The 25219-nt window shown below is 37.5% G+C and overlaps 1 protein-coding gene across 1 annotated transcript in view; it reads left to right on the top strand.

Annotated features, from left to right (window-relative positions):
• The window catches only part of LOC124723043 (E3 ubiquitin-protein ligase HERC2), an 819840-nt gene that overhangs the window by 210418 nt on the left and 584203 nt on the right, over positions 1 to 25219 (top strand). Inside the window, exons 19-20 of the mRNA XM_047248222.1 lie at positions 14201 to 14311; positions 19428 to 19584. Of these exons, the coding sequence (XP_047104178.1) occupies positions 14201 to 14311; positions 19428 to 19584 (268 nt within the window). The remainder of the gene's footprint in view (positions 1 to 14200; positions 14312 to 19427; positions 19585 to 25219) is intronic.

The following is a 25219-nucleotide window of genomic DNA, read 5'->3' as shown; positions in this document are numbered from 1 at the left end:
GGGCAGTGTCACGAGAATGTTCCATCGTCGTCAACAGTATGGAAAGTCGTTGGGTTATTTTACAGTGCTACCTGTACAATATCCAAATGGTGCAGCAACTGAAACCTCATGATCTGCAGCAATGTTCTGAATTTGCTCATCAATTTCTGGCGCAGACTGAAGTTGATGACATGTGGCCACGCAATATTCTGTGGAGTTACAAGGCACATTTTACACTACGGGGTGCACTGAAGGCACAGAACCACATGTTGTACACAAAGAGCCATTGCACTCACCATTTGTGACTGTGTCATGTGAATTCACAAGCACCTTTCTTCTCAGCCCGTTCTTCTTTGAGAAGATTACACCCAGAGGGCCTGTTAGGTGTACCGTTGACATCTGCAAGTTTTGAGACCTCCCTGTACATCAAGTGATTTTTGCATTGGCAGAGCACAACTTATAATACCTATACATACATTGTGTCAAATATGACTTTAACATATAATAAGTGTTACCCTCTGGGAGGAATTTTGAGGATTGACCATGTGTTTACCTAATGGACAGAGGGTGTCGAACACGAATTTCGTATAAATGGCAATTAGTAGAAAGACTTTAATTTTGGAAATAATGGAAGTAGTGAAATTTTTTGTGAATGAAATAATAAATGGTCGCCAGTTTAATTAGGCGTAATAGTTTTGAAACATTAAATTCAAAGAATTTAAATATCATGGTGCAAAAGGGATTTTCATTCTTTTTCTCTTTGTAAAGTGCAATAAACAAACACAACTACCAGACGAACTGAACAGTATATAGCAGTATCATTTGCATAAATTGGCAATCACAGAAAGATAAATGGCATTTTACTTCTATTTATAATAATTACCATCTCAGCCATTAATTAATTCAGCACCAAAATGTTATCAAAGACAGCACGAGACTAAGTGAAGCATGACAAGAGTCCTTGTTTAACTAATCCATAAACTTCACAAATGCATTAAAATAAGACTGTACAAACACTTTTTCGTGCTCTCTCTTTTATGGAAATACTTCAGATTCCTTTAGCAAAAGCAATATTTAGTTTAACTTTCTCATTATATAGAAGAATATAGTGGGGCCCATAAACTGTCATTTACTCTACAGGCAAATTCTGTAACTATGTCAGAGACAAATTGCATTACACTAATGTGGATTTCTAACCCCACTTGAATTTGTTTATATTTCAACACTATATAGCAATTTGCTCAAATGTTATTCTCAATTAAAACTTCAGAAATTACATTATGGTAATAGTCAAGGCAAAAATCAAATTTCCTGTTAGTCAAATTATGTGCCTATTTCATTACCTGTGAAGCAGGTGGTTTGACTAGCAACATTTATACACTTTAACACTGAAAAATTGGCACATTCAAATTAGAAACAGTTCTATAGTTATTCAGAAACAGGATACTCAGTATTTTCACATTTAGGATAGGACCCTAAAACAGTTTTATGATCAGGACAATTTCAGAGATCACACACATGTTTTTATCACTTGAATTATTATTGAAAAATCACACACAAACATACTGGCCCGTACTGAAATACATTTCTGGTTTCCTGAAGTTGGCGGAGCAGTAGCACAATAGTGGTGGCAAGCGTGTGGCGGCTATCTGGTCTCACCTCTTGCAGTTTAAGGCTCTTTTCAAATTTCTTCTTGGTGACATATTTATCATTTCAGAGCCATTCCATAATACAAGAGCACCATGTTAGAGCCGAAACCACATTTGAGGCAATTTCAACATAAATCGGCTTCCGAATGCCTCACTTGGCACCTACGGTGTTGACTGTACAGCTGCTGGCCACTGACTGCGTTACGTGCTCTCTCTCTTGCTGCCAAGATTGACTGCCAAATCCACCTTTTCCCGTGTGCCAAGCCCCTCCCGCAGCGGAGGGGGTTCCCTACACTCTTTCCTTTATGTAATACAACTTCCCCTAAGTATGAATCAGTATTCAAAGTCCAATTTCTATTTTACGAGCATATATATTTTATAAAGTTTCATTATTTTTTAAATATTATTAAATCTTTACAATATATACATCATAAACTTCCACTTTCCCTCTCACAATTCAAAGATCTTAACTAGTACAGAGCAATCACTCCATAGTTACATATACATAATAACACTGTATAAATGACTTACAATCGATAATGGTGTTACAAACTGTGTGGAAACCACTGTTTTTGTGCAAGATGAAGCAACTCGCCATGTCGCTCACCCAGTAAAAGCTTTGATTAATGCAACCTTCCATGAATATTTTATCTCCAGAGATTTTCCAGAGGCATGATGTGCAAGAACACCTGATCAGGATCTGTGTGATTCTCACTCTGAGGGTGTCTAAAAGAACACCTTTACCACAAGCATGTTGCTCAAGTTCCATCACAACTGCTCCGAGCAACTGTTGAACACATTGTTTTATGGATGCAGCATTTCATCATCTCCAGTGCTTATTATTGAACAAACCATCTAAGCGGCGGTTAATAATGAAATCAATATTATATGTTTCTCACTGATTTGACCGTCTCTGCCCATGTCCCATTTGTAAGCCATTACATATAGAAACATTTCTATAGTCTTTCTCGCATCCACAACACCAAATTTGTGCCTGGTGGCAGGAACTGGAACTAAATTTTTTCCTGCGTAAACTTGTTCCACATTAATGCATTAGAACATCTACCAAGTTTTGCTGCCATACGGTAATTAGAACCCAGAATGGACACCTGTGAGTAGCTGCACTTTATAACCACCCAGTATTATAGTTGTAAATGTTTTAGCTGTGTTTGGAAAAAACCAGAGCTCCAAGTGGTTGGAGAGGCACTGAAGCAGAAATCATTGTAGGTACTGAAAGCGTTCTAAAGCCAGAGATATGTTGAACAAAAGTTTGTACGAAAGATCTAACAGTGCATGGAAGGAACAGACTAAATTAAGATGGTAATAGTGTGTTTGTTGCTATATATAGTAATGAAATTGAAACAGTTAGTTGCTGGGAGTTAGTATGGGTAGAAGTTATGCTTTACAACAAAAATAAACTAATAAGTGGTTCCTTTTATCATCTCCCCGACTCAGATGATGTAATTGCTCAAAGATTCAAGGAAAATTTGAGTCTCATTTCAAATAAGTGCTGGACTCACACAGTTATTGTTAATGGTGACTTCAATCAATCCTCAATTTGTTGGCAAAAATACATATTTAAAGTCAGTGGTAGGCATAAAACCTCACCCAAAATTCTACCAAATTTCTTTCACCAAAAACTACTTTGAGCAGTTAGTTCTGGAGCCCACTCAAAATGTGAATGATTGCAGTAATAACATACTAGACCTCTTAGTGATGAATAAGCCAATGCAAATATAGTATGTCATGATAGATACACAAATTAGTGACTGAGAGGTCATTGTAGTGAGACTGAATACTGTAACATCCAAATCCACCAAAAATAAATGCAAAATTAGTGTTTCCACAGAAACACTGTAAGTGTAGGCCAAATGTGGCTCAAATTCAAAGAAATGGTGTTGATGGCAATTGAGAGTTTTACACAAGTAAATTAATAAGGGGCAGAACTGATTTGTCACAGTACACAAAACAGGCCAGGACACTGTTGCAGAAGTAACTAAGATAGCATGCCGGAGTTAAAACAACAAAACATATCCTAGATTGCGATGGTTACGGCAGAGCTGTCCAACTTACGTGCTTGAGCACATTTAACTCATGCCTATAGTGCTACGGGCACTGCTGCCATCACAATCAGTATTTCAGTACTACTACCACCACCACCACCACCACCACTACTACTACTACTACTACTACTACTACTACTACTACTAACTTGTAATGCTGTAAAAGTATTTCAAAGAATAATAATTAATAGTGCTTGGATTTGCAATTTACATAATTAATGTGAAGTTTGGCACTGCACATTCCCTGTAACTTAAGAAAGAATCTGGAGTGTAGCTGGAACCAGCTGTTCTTAATGTGTCATCTAGATATGAATCTGTCAGACTGGGTTGGTATTTATTCTAGATGATGCTTATGGACTGGAAATATTTGCAATTTGCAATAAATGCAAAGTAGGTGTGAATTCTGCCTCAAAATGTGAAAACACGAAATTAGTTAATAGGCACTACTATTTCATAGTGAATTGTATCCAGATGAACTATTTTATCAGAGATGGTTCAAAATAGCTATATTTTTAGCATGTAAATCTCAAAAATGTAACCAATTTTCAGTTACTAGTATTGTACAACATCTGGCGAAGTTCAATTTGGAAAGATAAAATGGGTAAGAACCCGTTTTCAAAATAAAAAGTGTACAAACTCAATAACATATCAGTGCACTCAACGATCTGGTGCCATGCCAATTGTGGGCAGTTGAATGCTCTATCTAAATTAAATGTTGCATAATGTAACATAGTACTCAGCCGTGGGACCTAGAATTTTATAACAAAGAAATGCCTATGTTTGTTTGTTGGCTAAAACTCAAGAGGTGGTATAATGCAGACACTTTTTGATGTGTAAAATTGGGTGGCGGGTGTTTTGAACTGTGACTGCATCGAATACCACTGGAGGTCGGGCCTGAACTACGTTGTTAACAATACTCTACTAATCTCAGCAAGCAATTGCATGATAGCCCCCAAATGGTTTTTGTTGTGCATTGCTTGTTGTTTTATTTTCTTATTTTGGAGATAAGTGAAGTAAGTAACACTGGACTGTCCCAGATTTCGATAACGACCCTTACAACACCAAATGAGATCGGCAATCCCTGTGACAATGTGTCAGTTCTGTTGTAGGCTGCTACCCTGCGAAAGAGAGGTGGAGCTTGTTTTCCTGCACCACTCCTCTCCCCAGTGGCGGTCAAAATTCTAGTTTTTTTACACTTGTGGCCATCTGCTACTATAGCCTAAAGTGCTCGCACTGTGCACTGTAGCGATCGGAAAACAAAATCTGTAATGTTTTTTGACTCCACCAAAATTCTTCCACTAACATTAAAATAGAATTACCATATGTTCTATTCTACTTCTATGCTTTAAGTGCTTTGTCATTTGTATCTGTAGTGTTATCAAGCATGGGTCACAAGACTATGAATTCCCATGAACGGTAGAAGTTAATTGTCTGCAGATTTTGTAATCACTGAATTGGGTGGGGGAAAATCAAATAATGTCTAGAAACCCCTTAAATCGGTGACACATTCAGTTCACAGGCAGAAAAATGCTGCTGCTGTTCAAGAGAACAGTCATTTTTGAAAGCTTAAATACAGCCAAAGAAAGGCCATTTCTACGAACTTGCAGCGTGCTGCAGGTGAAAAATAGGTCTGCAACTTATCCTATAATTGAAATAAATGGTTGTAGCTCCATCATAAGTTGCATTGAGAGGTATCGATTTTTTATTTCTGGATGGTGACTTAGTTTTGGACACCTGTGTCCATTTTCAAACAATCCTTGTTGTAAGTGTGACAAATAGAGGTGGTAGCCCATGTACAGAAACTGCCACTGCAGTAATCAAAGCAGTATATTGCTGGCTTAACAACAGCAAAATACTCTCAAATGTCCATCCTGTGTAGTGTACTCTCTAATGTCTGTCCTATGTGTTGTATTTTGCTGTTGCTAAGTCAGCCATATACCACTTTTATCACTACAGGGGAAGTTCCTGTGCAAGGGCTATTGCCTGTATGCATCACACTTACAGCACAGATGATTTGAAAATGGACACAGATGTTGAAAACTATTCACCATCAAGAAATAAAAAGTTGATACTTCTCTATGCAACTTATGAAGGAACTACAACCATTTATTTCAAAGGCCATTTCGGAAGATAATAGTGTCGAAGTTTATGCAAAAGCATAGATCTAACACTTTGTTTGTCTTCTCTCATGTAGTGTGACAACCTTTTAAATTTGTTAATCTAATCATTTAGGATCAAAATAATAGATGCAGATTTTGGACAAAAGCCAACGTGAATTTTGCAAAAAATAGATGCTACATTTTAAGGTCCCAGATGATACTCATAGATGAAAATATGAGCTCACAGAGGTGTCTTTAGCAAAAACAACAATAGGTTTCCAAAGCACCACTAATGATCATGGGATATGTGTTCCTTTCCACCAGAGTCCAGAAGACTGCAGAACTCTTTCAGAGTTTTCCCCCTACTAAGCCTCCTTATATCTATCTGAAGAATTATATCACCATACATAGAATGTGTGATAATCAGAAGATTTCTGAACAGTCAGTGATATGTGGAAGATGGTCAAATGTAATTTACTATATGAGTTACATTCAAGCTTCATGACATAGTCAAACTTCAAAATCTTAGCACCTAAAGCTTCCTGGTAGATAATACAGTGATAAGGAAGAAATTCTGGAAATGAATTATACAAAGACCAAGAAATCCAATATTCTTTCCAGTCAATGAAAGGTGTTGATTGTTGTTATAGCAACAAGTTTAGAGAGTAGAAAGTTGATATCTTTTGCAAATTTCATGAATGTATTAAATATGTGTTCTCCCCTGCTATGTTCTTGTTGTGGCAGCACTTCTGCAAATGCCTCCTTAACTGTAAAATCATTTAAGACCCTTCTAATAAATAAATAAAACTCTCCAATATTGGAAACATCAGTGCTTTCATCAAGCTGAAGCAGAAAATATTCACACGTTTGCAGGCTTGATATAATTGAGATTCTAAATTTTTAGAAATGTGTTCAACATGTCTGGTGACAGTTTGGTGAAACAGCTGAAGTCCTTTTATAGAAGATGTAAGTGCAGATTTATCTTTGTGACCATTGAACAGAGATTCCAGGGCACTAATCATTGCTTTTTAAATACTTGTGTGTCACTGAAAGATTTTTCCCTTTTCGTTAAAACATAACAGACTTTCTAAGAGACCATTTTCATGATACTATTTTGCCGTGTTGCCTTTGTAAATGCACTTTGCTTTAATATTAATGTAGATTTTAAGTCTCCACCTATCTGTTCTTGTAATTCAGAATTAACAGGGAAGTCAGTAGTTGAGTTTGTATGATTTATCGAAAAATGACTTTCAGTATTACTTTTCTTCTATATCTACATCTACATCTACATTTACATCTGTACTCTGCAATCCACCGTGAGGTTTATGACAGAGGGTATGTGCCATTGTATCGGCTATTAAGGTTTCTTCCTGTTCCATTCACGTATCCCTATGTGAGTGATACGCAGGGGACTTGTAGTATCTGGGGAACAGACACACTACTGTTACGCAATAAGCGCACAGGTTTTTCTCTGAATTTGACAAGACACTACTTCTCTTTCCAACCACTGTTAAAGCTGTAAGTCCTCTGTATTTTAGCCATATTGTATTAAGAATAATTGATCACACATAAAATGTGTAGCTGAACTTACACTCACAGACACTCAAGTTATACTGGGTAGTGCCAAAAACATTGCACAGGAAGAAGGTGTTGGTAGAAACAACAGTGTTTAAAAAGAGCAGACTTATTGTTTGTGGCAAAGTGTTTTTGGGATTAAAGTGACTCTGTCTTCAATTCCCAACACTTGAGGTCTAACATTTGTGTAGGGAAATAATGATACAGCTTTGAGTGTTCAAAAAACAGTTTTGCTCTGAAATTTGATGTAATATTAGAAATTGTCAGAACAGAAATTCAGTTATGAAGGATGGCAGGAGAACATATCACAGGCACCATGGCAGCAGGGGGTGCCTCATTGGGCAGCTATAGAGTGCAGATTCTCGAAACTTAGTGTGATCTTCAGTCCGAGATACCTTTAACAGCTTCCACAATGAAGCTCTGCCTCAAAACCTGGCAGAAAATCCAGAGAGTTTCAGATCATATATAAAATATATCAGAGTCAAGACACAGTCAATACCTTCACTGCACGATGGCAGTGGTAGTTATACTGACCGTAATGCCGTTTTGTCTTATCACATAATAGTGTATGGGAACCTTACCAGGTAGGACTGATGGAGGACATAAAAAAAAGTGCAAATAAGGGCAGCTCGTTTCGTGTTATCACACAGTAGGGGTGAGAGTGTTACTGATATGATACGCGAGGTGGGGTGGCAGTCACTGAAACAAAGGCGGTTTTCTTTGCGGTGAGATCTATTTAATCACCAACTTTCTCATCTGAATGCGTAAATATTTTATTAACACCCACCTATGTGGGGAGAAATGATCATCATCATAAAATAAGAGAAATCGGAGCTCAAACGGAAAGATTTAGGTGTTACTTTTTCCCACGCGTCATTCGAGAATGGAATGTTAGAGAAGCAGTATGAAAATGGTTCGATGAACCCTCTGCCAGGCACTTAAGTGTGAATTTCAGAGTAACCATGTAGATGTAGATGTATATGTAGTGGAAAGAGTATCACCAGGTTTGATAAGTGAGTTGGGGTGGAAATTTAAAATGAAGGCATTTTTCATTGCAGTAATATCTTTTCACAAAATTTCAATCACCAGCTTTCTGTTCCGAATGCAAAAATATTTTTTCGGCTTCCACCTACATTGGTGAGAAATGATGATTGTAATAAAATGAGAGAAATCAGGGCTCACATAGAAAGATTTAGGTTTTTGTTTCTCCCACATGCTATTCAAGAGTGGAATAGTAGAGAAATAGTTTGAAAGTGGTTCTGTGTACCCTCTGCCAAACACTTAACTGTGAACTATGAAGTAGTCATGTAGATACAGATTTAGCTGGAGAAAATATCCTGACATTTATCAAGTGACAGAAAGCTGCTGTGAATGGATGTGTTGGGTGAACTACTGAGAATCACATGGTCGTGATACCAAAGCTACTTCAATTACTGTCCTCCCCCATGGATTGTCTCTCCAGAAAATACAGGACTTAATAGTACTCATTTATTTGACTGTGAGGAGCAAGAATGTTGTTGCTCTAGGCCCCTGTATAGGGGAAACATGAACCAGGGAGAACTCAGGGTACAAACTTGTTCCTTCCTGAGAAATATATCAAGGCATGTGGCATCAGTGTTCTCAAATTTGAGTGTACAACTGTTTTGGGGTTCACACAAGTGAATGACCTGAAAACAAAGTGTGGTGTTACAGTTTTAGGAGTGGCTCATACACTCAATGCATATGCCCTAACAAAAGAAAAATGTTTATAAAACAGCTTATTAATTTCAGTCAGTAATGAGCTAAAATCATTTTAAGAAAAATTTGAACATTCCCACACCCAATTAGATACCATCGATCATATCACATAATTCTACATGTAATTACAGTAATCAACTGCAGAGAACTGGCAGAACCTATCTCGTTGGATATCTGTAGCGAATGATAAGGCAGTTCGTATAGCAGAATTCTGGGCACCACGTGGAATATCATCATGTGTATATGATTTGTAATCCTTGTAATATATTCAACAATATATGTATTGTATGCTATGTTCTGGACACATATAAATAAATAAGTGGTACAGTCACAATCATTAGCGAAACAAGCTTCATCACAAAGTTGTAAAATCTGAGTACCATCAGCGTCACATATGTGCTGACAGTTTTCATAAACAGTTTAGACTGCCGTGCTGTGATGACTGACATGTCTGCATTCTGCTACAGTAAATATTGCTGCTGCAGTAAAGTTCTCTTTAATTAATCTACTCTTTTTGTCATTTAAAAAGAAGGTACCTAAACTTTTGTACCTGGAGCTAAGACAAATAAAAATAGGTGTGCAGTCCATTGTGCTTACATTGTGTATGATAAAATATTAGGTGAAGGTCAGCTTTATTAAAAACAATATCTGTATTACAAATATAACGAAATAACAAACAACTACTAGCATAAAAGAAATTTAATTTCTTTACCAGTTTCAGACACTTAGTGCCCTTCTTCAGAAGGTTCTATCTATCACATTATTTGCGAGTGTCAACAGTAAGATGTGTACAGAAAAATGCCATGGTCATGGTGTTCTTAGTGTCTGTACAAAAATAGTTTAACCTTCTGAAGGAGGGCACTAAGAGTCATAAACCAGTAAAGAAATTAAATTTCTTTTATGCAACTTATTGCTTATTAGGTCGTTATATACAACTACAGTTGCTGAGGGTGGATAAAATACTATATTACAGATGTTCATAGAATAACAATGTACAGTGAAATTACTAATTGAACCAAGAAGTCTGCCGCCTGCCATCAAAGTAGAACAAAATACCACACAAGTGAGAGCACACATGCTGCATCCACACAATCCACTAGACAACAGATAACAAACATGTAGTTTACAGTTATACGAATTGTGGTCATATGTAAAGACTGCCATTGGCACCCAAGTTAGTATCCAGAGTCTCAGGGAAGACACAAGTACTGAAACCAAGGGTAACAAAGTAAAAGCAGAAATGTTGAACTCATTTTAAAATGTTCCTGTACAAAGGAAATTCCAAGGTTACTGTTCCTTTTTAATTATAGCACCACTGCAAAGATGAGTGATGTAGGTACTTTATTAATGCCAGTGACATTGAGAAACAGATGAAATTGCTGAAGTTGAATGAGGTCCCAGGGTCTGATGGAATCCCTGTCAGATTGTATACACAGATTCCAGTTTAGTTAGACGTCTGTCTTAATCAAAATATATCATATATCCATCAGACAAAAAATTCTGCTCAGTGGTTGGAAGAAAGTACAGTTCACATCAGTCTAGGAACAGAAGTGATCCACAAAACTACCATCCAGCTTCTTTGACATTCATTTGTCATAGAAACTTAGAACGTATTCTGAGCTCAAGTGTAATGAGGTATCTCCAACAGAATCTCCTCGGTCCCAATAAACATGGATTCCAAAAACACTAAACAATGCAAAACTCATTGTGCACTTTTCTCACATGACATCCTGAAAGCTGTGGATCAAGAAAATTGTGTAAAAGCAGTATTTCTAATACTTCCTAGAAGCATTTTACTCAGTAGCACACTAGTGATTATTAATTAAATATTATGGGGCATCAAACAAAATTTGGGTCTGGATTAAGGAATTCTTGGTAGGGAGGACACAACGTGTCATCTTGTATGAAGAGTCATTGACAGATATGGAAGTAACTTCAGTTGTGTCCCAAGGAAGAGTGTTGGGGGGACCTTTGCAGTTAATTATATATTGCCACAAGCTGTGCTGCATGTATTGTGGTATGGCAGTTAGTGTTACTGGCTAGTGTGCTGCAGGTTGCCAGTTGAAACCCAGTTATATGTCATTCACCATTTACCAGTTCTTGAAGGTTCTCAAAATTTCTTATGTTTCTAATGTCTGGGATATTCAATGTTTGTATAAATAGCTGCACTCTCCTCCAGGAGTTCAGTCATATGTAGGCCGTACATTGGTGTCCGTAATAAATGTACTTTCAGTGCTTAGTTTTGTACTTAACTGATAACCCTGTTTTCAGATTTGGAATTGGTTCTGGTGATGACCTGACAATGTTAATGACTAGCAAGGTGATATTAATATTAAACTTAGATTTTTTGTGGGTGATGTAATTATCTACAATGAAGTACTGTCTGAATAAAGTTGCACGAATAATCAGTCACTCCTTAATAAGATTTCAAAATCTTGTAAACATGCACCTGATTAGCATGTTCAGAAATGTAAAAATTGTGCACTTCACAAAATGGAGAGTAGTAGTACCACATAACTTAAGTATCAATGAGTTATGACTGGAATCTACCAACTCATACAGATATCTGAGTTAAACAATATACTGGAGTATGAAATGCAATGATTAGATAGGCTCAATTGTAGGTAAAGCAGGTGGCAGACTTCATTTTATTGTTCATTGGCAGTATACTAGGAAAATGCTGTTGGTCTCCATTTGCGAATGGAATGGGTTGAAATCCTAATGATTAGTACAATAGGAAGTACCCTCTGTCATGCACTTTACTGTGGTTTGCAGAGTGAGGCTGTAGACCTAAACGTACCTATAGAATGACTTGATTTCATCAGTAGCACATATCATGATGGTTGTTTTGTTTGTACACAATAAAAGATTAATTATTACAGATTCATATCAGAACTGTACAAAGCATTTAATTGTATTTTGTACAGTAACAATTCTTGGTTGGAAACGGTGTATACAGACTTAAGGACCATGGTTGTCCTCAAGAGGTTATCTCATAACACTATCACTGATCTTCCCATGGTCAGTCATTCAGTTTATTTGTCCGAATGACACAGTTTTGACTCTGTCAGACTAGGAAGTACACATTACACATTAAATGTAAACACCTGCTGAAAATCTTACTGCACTGCTCACTGTACTGCCAGACTCCAACCTAAATGTTGCAAATCCACCCAGGCTCAAATACAGATCAGCAGCAATGATATCTGCTATACTGCAAACAATAAGTCGCATCTCGCAAGCACACATGCATGCGTCGGTGTGTGCGCATGAGTGCAGAAGGTTCAGCTGTCCCTACCAGTGTTGTTTTATGCACCTTGCAATATTACATCAGGCCTTCAACAATCACTTGCAAGATTTTCATATTCTCTCACTATACACAAACCTTTAGGTCTACAGAAAAAAATTAACAGGACCTTTTTGTAGGAAACTTGGTTCAGCTAAATTTTATACTGGAATATGTTTCTGCTAGAGGCCATTGTTTTTTAGTTATTCAAGAAACACATACTAAAGTAACTATCAAACGATCCCACACTCAGGCCCCACTGGTCAGGATTTCTGATATATTGTTCACGGCAATCCTTTGTACTACTATACAAAAATTAGCGACTGTGTGAATTATTTCCCACATTTGACCTTTTTTTGGTCTTCATTGACTGGCCTTATTATGTCACCAGCTCAGTCGAGCCCCTACAAGCTGTAAAATTGACATCTGTGTAAATTTTACCTAACAGTTATGTTAATTTTAACAGATGTTGTTGTATTTGCCAGGCCTTCGGACTACGAAGTTACTGTGCTTGTAAGGGTTAAGTTTGGATTGAATTGTCAGTGTAATTAGTTGTAGTGTAATGGTTACAATAGTCATTTTTCTTTTGCTACCTCCACGGGTGTGTTTAAATTGGTAATGTTAACAACATAGCTGACTCTGCTGATGGTGTAATAGCCCAGTCGATAGATATAAAAAAAAGTTATTGGTAGTAGTTCATGTAGCCTAAAATTTTTGTACAGTGGTAGGAGGGAGTGCTGCAAATAACATACCAGAAATCCTGACTGGTGACGGATGAGTGTGGAAGGTGGAGGTACATTTTAAGGTCACTTCTGTATGTTTTTCTTTAATAATTCAAAATTCTGACATTGCCCTCACAGTATATATTTTCTTTAATGTCGTTTGTTGTTAGCAATATTAGCCTATTCCCAAGAGTTAGCAGCTTTCACTCAGTTAATACTAGGCAGAAATCAAATCTGCATGTAGAATGCACTTCCTTGACTCTTGTGCAGAAAGGAGTGCAGTATTCTGCTGCATCCATTTTCAATAAGTTACCACAAGAACTCAAAAATCTTAGCAGTAGCCCAAACTCTTTTAAGTCTAAACTGAAGAGTTTCCTTATGGCTCACTCCTTCTATTCTGTCGAGGAGCTCCTGGAAGAACTAAAAAATTAAGCAAATTCCAGTGTTACATTGTTGATTTTCTTCATTTAAACTTACGACTTGTCACCTGAATATGTTTTTTTATATTTCATTTTATCTGTTTCTAATATCGTGTTATAATTTCATGTATTGACTCGTTCCATGACCATGGAGACTTCTCCTTAATTTGGTCCCATGGAATAATAAATAAATAAATAAATAAATAAAAACCATAGCTTCCAGTGAAAACATAGCCCAGTACAAAATTGAACTACATTAAATTTCCTACAAGAAGGTCCTGTTCATTTTTTCTGTAGCACTAACAGTTTGTGCATAGCAAGTGAGAGGACATGAAAATCTCTCATGTGGTTTTTGAAGACCAGATAAGACATTACAGGTTGCATAAAACATCACTGTTAGGGGTAGCTGAAGGACCCTGTGTGTACTGCTGTCAACCATTTAACAGTAGGACAACCAATTCCTAGCCTCATATAACATGCTGTATCCCAAAAGATCTGGAGCTTTTTGATATTTTTAAAAGGAATATTGTAGATTACTTTCCATATAATCTCTGTAACCTTGATTGTTTCAACCAGTTGTTTCTTTGTGTCATTTCTTCATAAAATAATAAGTTATTTTTAGCTTTCTTGTGTAAGTGTTTATTTATTTATGTATTTATTTATTTTTCTAGTAACTGATCCTTCTGATACAAGCCCAGGTCATCGCTTCATGACAGATCTTCTAGTATCAAGCCTGATGGCGGATGGAGGGCTTGAAACAGCTCTGAAAGCAGCATTCAAAGGTTGGGATATATTTTTGTGCAAGTATATTGTAAATATTGCAACAGTTGTAGTGTTCAGCTTACAGTATACTAAATAAAAAATATGATTATCAGGCTGGCTCAGGCTTTTTGTCAGCATTGCAAATTTTCTTAAAACTTTTATTCATGTTCTAATTTGATTAAAGCATATTTGAAGGTCAGTTACCTAACTTATTGAAATTATCAGAGTATTTTTAAGTATCTAGTTAAAATGTTTGTGCTTGTTTCCAAATATATTAATGTATTTCAACCAAAGCTTATATTGGCAAGTTAATTTGATGCTTGTTTCTTGATAATTATATTGATTAAAGTTACTGAGTACTACTGAATAGCAAATCCATCACAGGTGTGTGCTTCATGTTTAGAAATAATCTGCACAAATTATTTAAAGGAATAGTGTGACGTGCCACATAATGTAAGCAGTATTGTGGCAATAATCATAAACTTTGTTTCAAATTGCTTGTTAAATATTTTTTTATCACATTCATAACTTCATACTTTATTCTTAGATTCTGACCTTTCATTTGTTAGAATCAACTGACTGACTGTGAACCCAACTAAACGAAACTTGCCGAATGTGTCTGCTTTGTTTACAGTCACTTCATGTATTGAAAAAAGGTAGGGCGCCTGAGTCTTAAGAATGAAGCCATTGGCTTGTCATAATAATATGTAGTAATAGAACAATTCAACGTTATTTAATAAAATGCTTATGTGAGCTATTGAAAAAGTCTGTGTTATTTGTTGAAAATTATATGATAAAATGAAAATTTTATTAGTAGAGGGCCTTACTTTTTTTATTGAATTTAAATGAAGAAGTGTGCAAAATGTAGACTGCTCTGCTGTAGTATGCTTATTATGAAAAGATGTCCATTTGGTTAATGAAAATGGACCATATCTTCTTGTCCTTTCATCTAAATCTTTGTGATGAGTATGCTATGTACATTCCTGTCTGCAATAATGATGACAGCTGTGTTTACACTGCTGCAACACACATTTCTGGTTTGACAAATACTCATGAAACCTATTGCACTTCAGGTGTCCTAATAGATCATCCTCTCACCACCCTGTAGAAAATGTCTGGGACTATTTTGAATAGCAGGTGAAATGTAGCAATTAACATCTTTGCAATTTGGTGGATCTATGGAATGTAATCATCAATAAGTTGCTTGAATTGGATATAGCATTCATGGAGAGAAATGTCATCACATCCTTGCTGCATTGAGACCATTATCAAGTTACAGGTGGTGATACATGGTTTTAACATGATGCCTCTAAATTTTTTTTTTTGTGTGCATTTTTTCACTCAACTAATCAGTTTTTTGTTCATTAAGAATCACCCCAATTGCTCAGAGGTGGAAGTTATGAATTAAATAGTATACCATAATAAAATTATGCTATATCACTTGACTCACTCTGTTCATGTAATGTGCACATTTTCAAGTGTCCTACATTGTGCAAGTGTGGACATTGTAGCATCAACCAAAGGAACAATTAAGTTTGCTGATTATTATAGGACGAAGGGTAAAGATTTACTCACCTTCACCGGAAACAGCATTAAAAGGTCTCATATCTTTAGCACACATGGCAACACACTTTGCTGTAATACTATTTTTTATTACTGCCGATATCCGTGAAGGAGCTGTATCTTTGTGAGGTTTCTTGCAACTGTGTTTCTTTAAATGAGTGGTTCCCGACTGGAAACACGATAATGTGGAGCAGTTTATGCACGATACGTACCCAGTAGACGCACTGTTTTCGTCTACAACCAACAGAAATTTACTCCATACTAGGCTTTTTAGACCTTCCAGTTTCTTCAATGTGTAAACATTGGTTTCAATCTTACATCTTACTGCACTGGCTTCCTCACGCTGCATGATTACAGAGAGAGAGACACACCACACGGATAATGACACGTGTAATGTGTTTGAAGTTACGTGCTATGTATTCGGTCACGGCATCTATGCTCGGTCACTAGAACTAGTGCGGGTAGCCTATCCAGTTAGGGTGTGCTCGCCCCATTTCGTATTTTGTGCTCGCTTACTCGGTCATGCAAGACTCTAATGGCTACACTTCACAGACAAATACTTTCAGAAAAGGCTTCCTAACACTTAAATCTGAATTATATGTCAACAAAGTTTTCTTCCAGTCTACATTTTATATCCTCTCTACTTAGGCCATCACCAGTTACTTTACTACCCAAATAGCGAAACTCATGCACTACTTTTAGTGCCTAATTTCCTAATCTAATTCCCTCATCATCATCACCTGATTGAATTTGACTGCATTCCATTGCCCTTGTTTTGTTTTGTTGATGTTCAGATGAGAATTACTGTTCACATACCTCATGGAATTCAAGTTTTGCTGAAATATTTTTATGCACTGGGGGTTCAGTACAAATATAATTACTGTAAAATCCCCTTTTTACGTTTTTCAGTGGACTTAATGCAGGGAGGCGTACACTACAGGAAAGCATAGGAAACTCAACAAGCAATAATGAATAAGTTACTCTTACTGTCATTATGCAAGGAAAGCATTTCTGAAGAAGAGAAATGTGTTAACATCGAGTATTGGTTTAAGTGTCAGGAAGTCATTTCTGAAAGTATTTGTATGGAGTGTAGCCATGAATGGAAGTGAAACATGGACAATAAATAATTTAGACAAGAAGAGAATAGAAGCTTTTGAAATGTGGTGCTACAGAAGAATGCTGAAGATTAGATGGGTGGATCACATAACTAACGAGGAGGTATTGGACAGAATTGGGGAGAAGAGGAGTTTGTGGCACAACTTGACTAGAAGAAGGGATCGGTTGGTAGGACATGTTCTGAGGCATCAAGGGATCACCAATTTAGTATTGGAGGGCAGCGTGGAGGGTAAAAATCATAGAGGGAGACCAAGAGATGAATACACTAAGCAGATTCAGAAAAGGATGTAGGCTGCTGTAGGTACTGGAAGATGAAGAGGCTTGCACAGGATAGAGTAGCATGGAGAGCTGCATCAAACCAGTCTCAGGATTGAAGACCACAACAACAACAACTGTCATTATCTTTATAGTGCTCAAAATATGAAATAAAAACCATTTAAATTTTGCCTGTATAAAGAGATTTGAAATAATTTATTGTTTTTATGTCTTTCTAACAGCAATTGGCTTTACTATTTCATGAAACCATGTTAAAACAGTATTCATGTTCTAATATGAGACATATTATTGATAATTATTATAAAATCATGGTAAATAAAACTTGCAATGCAAAATTGATTTAAACACTAAAGTTGGCAGTCTTCGTTAGCAGAGAACAATAGGCATGAAATTTACAGTGAGGAGGAATGTTCATCTCTGACATCAGATTTTACCAACCTACGACTGCACACCTGGTATGGAGTAGCAAATTTCACACAGAATTAACAATGATTCATGAAAGCCCATAATAGAGATGGCTGTCTTGAAAAAGTGGTGTTTATTTCTATAAATGACTTTGAAATTAAATTCAAGCTGTTGTAATACAACATACTGAGCAGTAGGAAGGTTGCTACTGAAGACACTATCGTCAGATCATGATTATTATTACAGCAGTGACCCGGAAACTTCGCCACCCTTACAAACACTGTGAACCTGTAATATAAGTGGCCGTGACCCAACACTCTGACAATGAAACTCTTGCTTACCATACTAAAGCTATATTACATGATCAATAACTCTGCATATAGTCCATGTTTTCTGCTTTGTTCCAAGGCTGACTTTGAGCAGGAATATGATGCACTTGTTGCAGGAATCCATATGAAAATATTTGTTGAAAGTTGTGATAGCATCAAAGAAAACTTAAAATACAGGAAATGTTGTAACGTGGAACTGTTAATGACAGAAAAGCATTGTCTTGAGAGAATAGGACTTCTGTTGGCTCTGAGAAATATGAATGTAAAAAGTGGGAAAACAGAAAATGCGGGAATGTAAATACGGAGTTTTACGTTATGTATATAGACACTTCATATGAGCGCTCCGTCTTCAGGCCACGAGTGGCCTACTGGGACCATCTGACCGCCGTGTCATCCTCAGAGGAGGATGCCGATAGGAGGGGCATGGGGTCAGCACACCGCTCTCCTGGTCGTTATGATGGTATTCTTGACCGAAGCCGCTACTATTCGGTCGAGTAGCTCCTCAATTGGCATCATGAGGCTGACTGCACCCCGAAAAATGGCAACAGCACACGGCAGCTGGATGGTCATCCATCTAAGTGCCGGCCACGCCCAACAGTGCTTAACTTCAGTGAACACACGGGAACCAGTGTACAGACACTTCATATACTCCAGGAATCACGATTCTTGATGATTTTTTGCCTGTTATTGACACTGATACTGGTAAGGAATTGGTCCCAGAGATTCTCAGACTTTTGAGAATGTTCAGTATGTGACATAAATTTCAGCTTGATACAGCAACCCGCTCCTGATCTTAACAGACAGTGGGACAGACAGGCAGTCTGATAAATGACCAAAAACAAATTTTTGTGTGATATAGTTACAGATTAATAAATGCAGATTTTTTTCCCTTTACTCATACTTTGAAACCTTTCTCCTTGCGAAGTTTCATGATTCTAGACCAATGGGAAGTACCCTATAGGTTTTGATGAGTGAGTTTGTATCAAAACATGTGACATAAGTGGTCATATATTTTAACTACATTGACTGAGAAGCTAACATTTATTATACTGCCAAGGGGCCATAGATCTTAATATGCAATGTAAATTTCAGCTTAATACATCTATCCATTCCTGGGAAAGGGGGTCTTGATGGAGGGATGCAGGCAGACAGGCAGAGAGACAGACAGACAGACAAATTGATAACAAATGACAATTTTTTTGCAGTGTATAATTACAGATTCACAGTTTTCAGATTTTTCCTTTGTTTTTATTGTGAAACCTTGATTCTTGCCACATTTCATGATTTCATACCGCATCATGCCTTACTGATGTGAAAGTGTTGTCCATTTTTTGTCAGACATTTAGGTACTTTATATGTTGAGTTATCTTCCTTATGTAATGTATCAATAAATTGTTATTTAGTGCATTTTAATCATATATTAATGTAATTCAAACTTCTTTTGCAGCTGAATTAAGTGAAGAACCAGATGTAGATAAACAAAAGTCGCTTCTGTCAGAACAAGCTCTTGTTGAGGCTAGATGCAAACAAGCAAAAGATGCAGCACTGCATGAGAAACATAGTTCTGCTGTTCCCTTGCTGCATCTCATCAAATTGCTGTTAAGGTAAATTGTAGTATCTTGTGTGCGGACTAAGAAAGTTATGTGGACCACCAGGCTCCGTGTACCTCTGCTTGTGATATTGTGTAGTGATTATTATGTTGATATGTAGAAGTATGTTACTGTGCATACACAGTATTTTATTCTGGGTTATTTTTTTGTAGCTAATGGAATTAATGATAATTCTGAGATGATACAAATACTTGAATTAAAAAAAAGATACTGGTATTTATTCTCTTACAGAAAAGGCAGTCATTGAAATACTTGCAAGTATCAACAAACAGTTCAGTACAAATGGAGTGTTTTTAAATCCATCCATTAATCACAGTATTTAGAATTTTTGACAGAGTGCCAGAATGTGGAACTATTATCAGTTCAAGCAATGAAATGCAGCAAGCAGATAGCTTGGTGACTATAAATAGAGCACAACCTGTGTTGGGAAACCCACATGCTAGACTTATAAACCACTGAGTTTAGGAAAATTAACAGTATGTGTGACTGCAGTTATAGGCAATTTAAAATAAGTTGAACATTAGTATGGAGAGGAGTCGGATATTTGGGTAGTTGTATATATTAAAAGTCATGTCAGAGAAACTTACGTATCCTGAAAGTGGTATCTGTAAGCTGTGAAGTTACGTTTTCCCAAAAGATGATTATGTAACTCATTAGAAATGGAGCTCTACAGAATAAACTAATTTATTCATTTCAAATGATTTCACCTCTTGATAAAGCTGCTTTTTCCCATGTCATGGGCAGACAAACACAAAAGATTAGGGAGTCCATTAATCATTGGCAGTTTAAACATGCAGTGGATAATAGTACTCCTTAAAGAACTGGCTGCAAAGGATGGGAGAGAACAACTTTGCAATGTGTGTAGACCTGGAGGCCTCATCCATTATATTGAAGAGGCTGTTCCCACAGCCATTGACGGAATAGGGTCCAGTCAACTGCAAATACAGAGTTGATGTTTTTGTTTGGCCACTTGTTGACATATCAGCTGTTGGCTTTTGTGTCAGGATCTTTAACCAGTGTTTGTTTGACGATTATTTACAAACCATGCAAGAAGATCAAAGAGAGGCTAAGATCAGAAAAGAAACAAAGGGATCCACCCACAGTGTCAGGAGCATGCCACATACCGTTGTAGTGGTCGTCAAGATTACTGGTGTAATTACGTAGCCTGCTGTAGGTCATGGTGATAATGAAAGTTGATTAACCTGGTGGTAGACTCATGGAGGCAGGTGGATGTCTGCTGATAAATCATAGAAGTGAAAGAGGCATTAGTTTATTTTTTCCATCAAATACAGTGGTTGTGTAGTGAGCAGTTGGCTGCCAGGGTCAGACACCAGCCCTGGAGTGTGGAGTGGGTGCTGAACTCTGCAGTCTGCATGCTCCCTTTGATGACACAGGTACCTCATAGCACTAAGCAGGTTGCAGTGGTTCAGAGTCACACTGTCAGCACACTGATGGGAGAAGATGGGCAGCTTCAGAGCCCAGACTGGGGTGGCAGGTGGCTATGTCGACCTCTGCAGAAGTTGGCCAGGTTGGCTGGCACAGATGCACAGCTCAATGGAGGAAACACTTGAGCCTTAGGCAAGTGGCAGCTCAACAGCTTGTTAGGCCCAGGTACAAATGATGGACCCCAAGTGAGCATCCTGCAGGTGACAGAAGTCTATCAGCAGGTGGCTCACCAGCTAGAAGGCACAAGTTCAGGTCCCAGAGATATCTGGGCTAAGGCACAGCTCATAGCTTCGCAACTCACAGAAGCGGCGACAAGTAGAGCAGAGTGGATGAACCACTTCAGGTTGATGGCTGGCATGGTGTACTTTTTGGAGGTGGCTGCAGATTAGACAGACACTGAATACCTAAAATGGGCAGTATTTATAATTGCTCGTCTCACCCTTGTTTTGACAGAATGTCATAATTAAGCCGCAGTGTAAAGCTTGGTCATGTGGTAATTGGTTCTTCACTGCTGCAGCCTGGCCTCCATATTTTTGCTGTGTCACTGACGACACAGACATGGCTGTGGCATCAAAACTTCATTGTGTGGTAACTTACTCTAATGTACGGCCCGGCAGTGATTCTTGCTGTGCCAGCATGGTCTGCATGCAGTTTCTTGCTAGAAAAACAACTTGTTGGCTCCTGTCTGTTCACTTCTCTAATAATTCTTGCATCAGTGTGCAGTGATGTTTGGTGTTAACTCAATTGTGGGTTTCAGTCACCTAGAAAATAGACTCAGTGGCACAACACCATGTGCATATGGAAAAGTCTATGTTGGAATTACTGTACAATTCATCAATATAGGCATCATCAGTTCTTGCTTTGGGAAAGAGCTACTACACCAGTTTGTTTAGACAAGCCATAGAAATTCATTAACTTGGCAGTAGTTTTAACAACAATGAAGAAAGCCACAAGGTAAATGGATCCTGAGTTCATGTGTGACAGTGAATGACTGTTGCAAATAATAAGGGAAGAACCACAGTGCTAATGACCAAGCAAAAATCATCAGATATTGACAAAACAGGCACGTATAACCTCGGGCTGCAAGCTTATCCGCCTCTGAGATCAGCAGTGAAGAGTGAACGTTTGACAGTGTCAGTCACTCACACTTGCGAAAGTTAGCAGGCAATATGTCATCTACAAATAGTAATGCATGTTGGAACAAATGATGCCGCGTGTCTGGCCTCTGAGGTCATACTTATGATTCCAGCAACTGACAGAGAACTGCAACCTTGCTCCAGAAATTTTAATGAAACTTACTGTCTGTAGTATTGGCTCCAGAACTGATCTGATCATTCTCTCTCTCTCCCTCCCTCCCTCCCTCCCTCCCTCCCTCCCTCCCTCCCTCCCTCCCCCCTCTCTCTCTCTCTCTCTCTCTCTCTCTCTCTGTGTGTGTGTGTGTGTGTGTGTGTGTGTGTGTGTGTGTGTGTGTGTGTGTGTGTGTGTGTGTGTGTGTGTTTTTGATGTAGCTCTGCACTGTTGCCAATGAACAAAACGTATGAGCATATGGAATATCAAATTAGCTTTGTAACTAAATTCAAGAGCTCTTTGCAATAGAATACAGATGTTAATCTTAACAGAGAGAAATCTTCAGATATAATAATAACTTCAAGTGTACCCACCGAGTGTCATAGGACCTTTACTGTTCAAAATATATGAAGGAAGGAAGATTAGGGTTTCATTACCCACCAGTGATGAGGTCATTAGTTATGGAGCTCAAGCTTGGATTAGAAGAAGGATGGGGAAGAAAATTGGCTGTGTCTTTTTCAATGAAACCACCATAGCATTTGCTTCAAGTAATTTGAGGGACACCACGGAATATCTAAATCTGTATTCCAAGACATGCATTTGAATAAATGTCCTCCAGAATGAAAGTTCAGAGTCTTACCATAAGGTTTGTCCACAGTACATATAAATAAAGTAGTGGGTAATATCATAAACTCCATGAGGCAGTTTCTGAATGTTTCTGTTTATATAGAGAAGTTGCAATTCTAGAAAATTGTAGTGAAATGCATGAAAACCTGCAGAGAATCTATGCTTCATTCAGGGATTGGCGGTTGACCATCAGCATAAGCAAAAATAACTTATTATGTGTATACAGGGTGTCTCTACTAAGAGTCGTCACGCACATTTGCTCTGGTGTTTAGGCAGATATTTGCAACTTGGTTTCTGCAATAAGTGACTGGAGTCAGTATGAACAAATACTGCATGTCATGTCCTTAATGCAATGCCCAGTGTTGATGGAAAATGCTTTTTTGCTTTCTATTACAAAAAAAAAAAAAAAATTGTTTTTAAAATGGAATTTTACATGCCCATATGATAGAGTGATCCCAAATTAGCCTAGTACGATACTTGTTTCATTCATATGTATTAACAGGGACAGTGAAACACAAACTATAGCCTGTACTCCAGCAGGAACTAAGCAGCAATGCTGCTGTGTGGTCGGAGCAGTCAGTGAGGGCTAGGGAAGTGTATTCACTGCTGACGTACAGAATACTGCCTCCTACATATATCTGTCGAAAAAAGCACTGTGGTGTAAACAGAGATAGTCAAGATCATTTAGGATCTTACCAAGAGTTGATGTGCAGATGTAAATGTTTATCTGACTTCTTTTCACAACCCAAATACTTCTCTCCATGTGATCCGTGGAATATGCGACATGTAATATGAAACTTATTTTTAGCAGATTATTGAAGGGTTGGTATATGTGCGTAAGCAGTTTATTTTATTTATTTTTTGTGTTTAAAATGCGGAATATTCTTATTGAGCTGAATGTATTGTTTAGAGCTGAGCCCATTATGGATTGAATTGCATCATAATGTAATAGAAATAAAAAATGTGGCAATATGCCATTAGCATCAGATCCTCATAGATTGTCTTATTTATATGTAAGGAATGCACCTGTGAAGTGGCAAGTGCTGTGATCAGTTTGTGCTGCAAGGGTGTGATGCATGTTTAGTGCAGCATTGATTTAATATTATCATTTGTATTAGGAATAACCATTACAGGATGATGAAGGCATTTCAGTGTCAAAGTACAGTTTGTGTGACTCCTCATTCTTCTGGTGAAAGACAGATGCTGTACAAAGCTTTTAAATATAGCACATCCTCTTCATATTTTAAAATAATATGTCATTTCTGACTCAAAAAACAATTTAGTTGTAAAGATTCTTATCCTGAAAATATTTTCAAGGGATGGAGGAGGGGAATTTGAGCCACGTTAGTTGCATCCATTCATTTATGTTCATCTAGCAAACCTTACTAACTACAGATTTATAGTATTTGGAGATGCAGGTGACATTATTTACAGGGTTGGTCATGGAGACATAACAGTGCATTTTTGCCATACTGGTCCTTACAACATTGAGCTCTGGGTGTCCGGTTTGTGTAACATAAGTGTTTAACTAAGCAATTGAATTTATGAAGGACATTAAACAAAGGATTTGTAATGTGTTCCTGGCCCATATGATCGGCACATCTGATATGGGAGTTGGGGGTGGGGGGAGGGTAAATCTCGTTATGTCTGTACCATTCTGTAAGGGACGAGTGTACTTCAAATGAGTAAACAGCCAAATGAACAAAAGGGATTGAGTAACTTGTCATCATGATCAAGATTCTCTTGGTTTCTGCATTCTACATAAGCAAGGGTTTAAAAGTTTATGGCTGGTACATTGAAATCTGTTAAGTGACTATGAAAAGATATTCTTCTTGCTCAGATTTCGAAAGCTCATCACATAATTAATGTAATGAAGAGTAAGAAGTTTGGAGAGTATCCAGTCCAATATGAGATACGCACAACTCATAATTTCAGTAAAGGTGTTATTTATGATATATTGAGATGTCAATATTATGAAAACAATAGTTGCTACTCACCATATAGTGGAGCTGCTGAGTTGCAGATGCGCCTGTCAGTCTATCTGCGACTCAGCATCTTTGCTGTATGGTGAGTGGCAACTATTCTTTTCATAATATTGTCATTATTCCAGCGTAGATTTTCCATTGTTTGGTATATTGAGCTGTAATGAACGTAGATGCAGCAGAACTGTAGAAATATGCTTGATGGCATACTTGATGGAACTGCTGTCTTGTAACTTTTTTGATGTGTCAGTGTTACTTGAGCACCATAAGACAAGCTTCATTTCATG

The sequence above is a fragment of the Schistocerca piceifrons genome, chromosome X (assembly GCF_021461385.2).
Source record: "Schistocerca piceifrons isolate TAMUIC-IGC-003096 chromosome X, iqSchPice1.1, whole genome shotgun sequence".
NCBI lineage: Eukaryota > Metazoa > Arthropoda > Insecta > Orthoptera > Acrididae > Schistocerca > Schistocerca piceifrons.
This window is presented reverse-complemented; position numbering and strand designations above follow the sequence as displayed.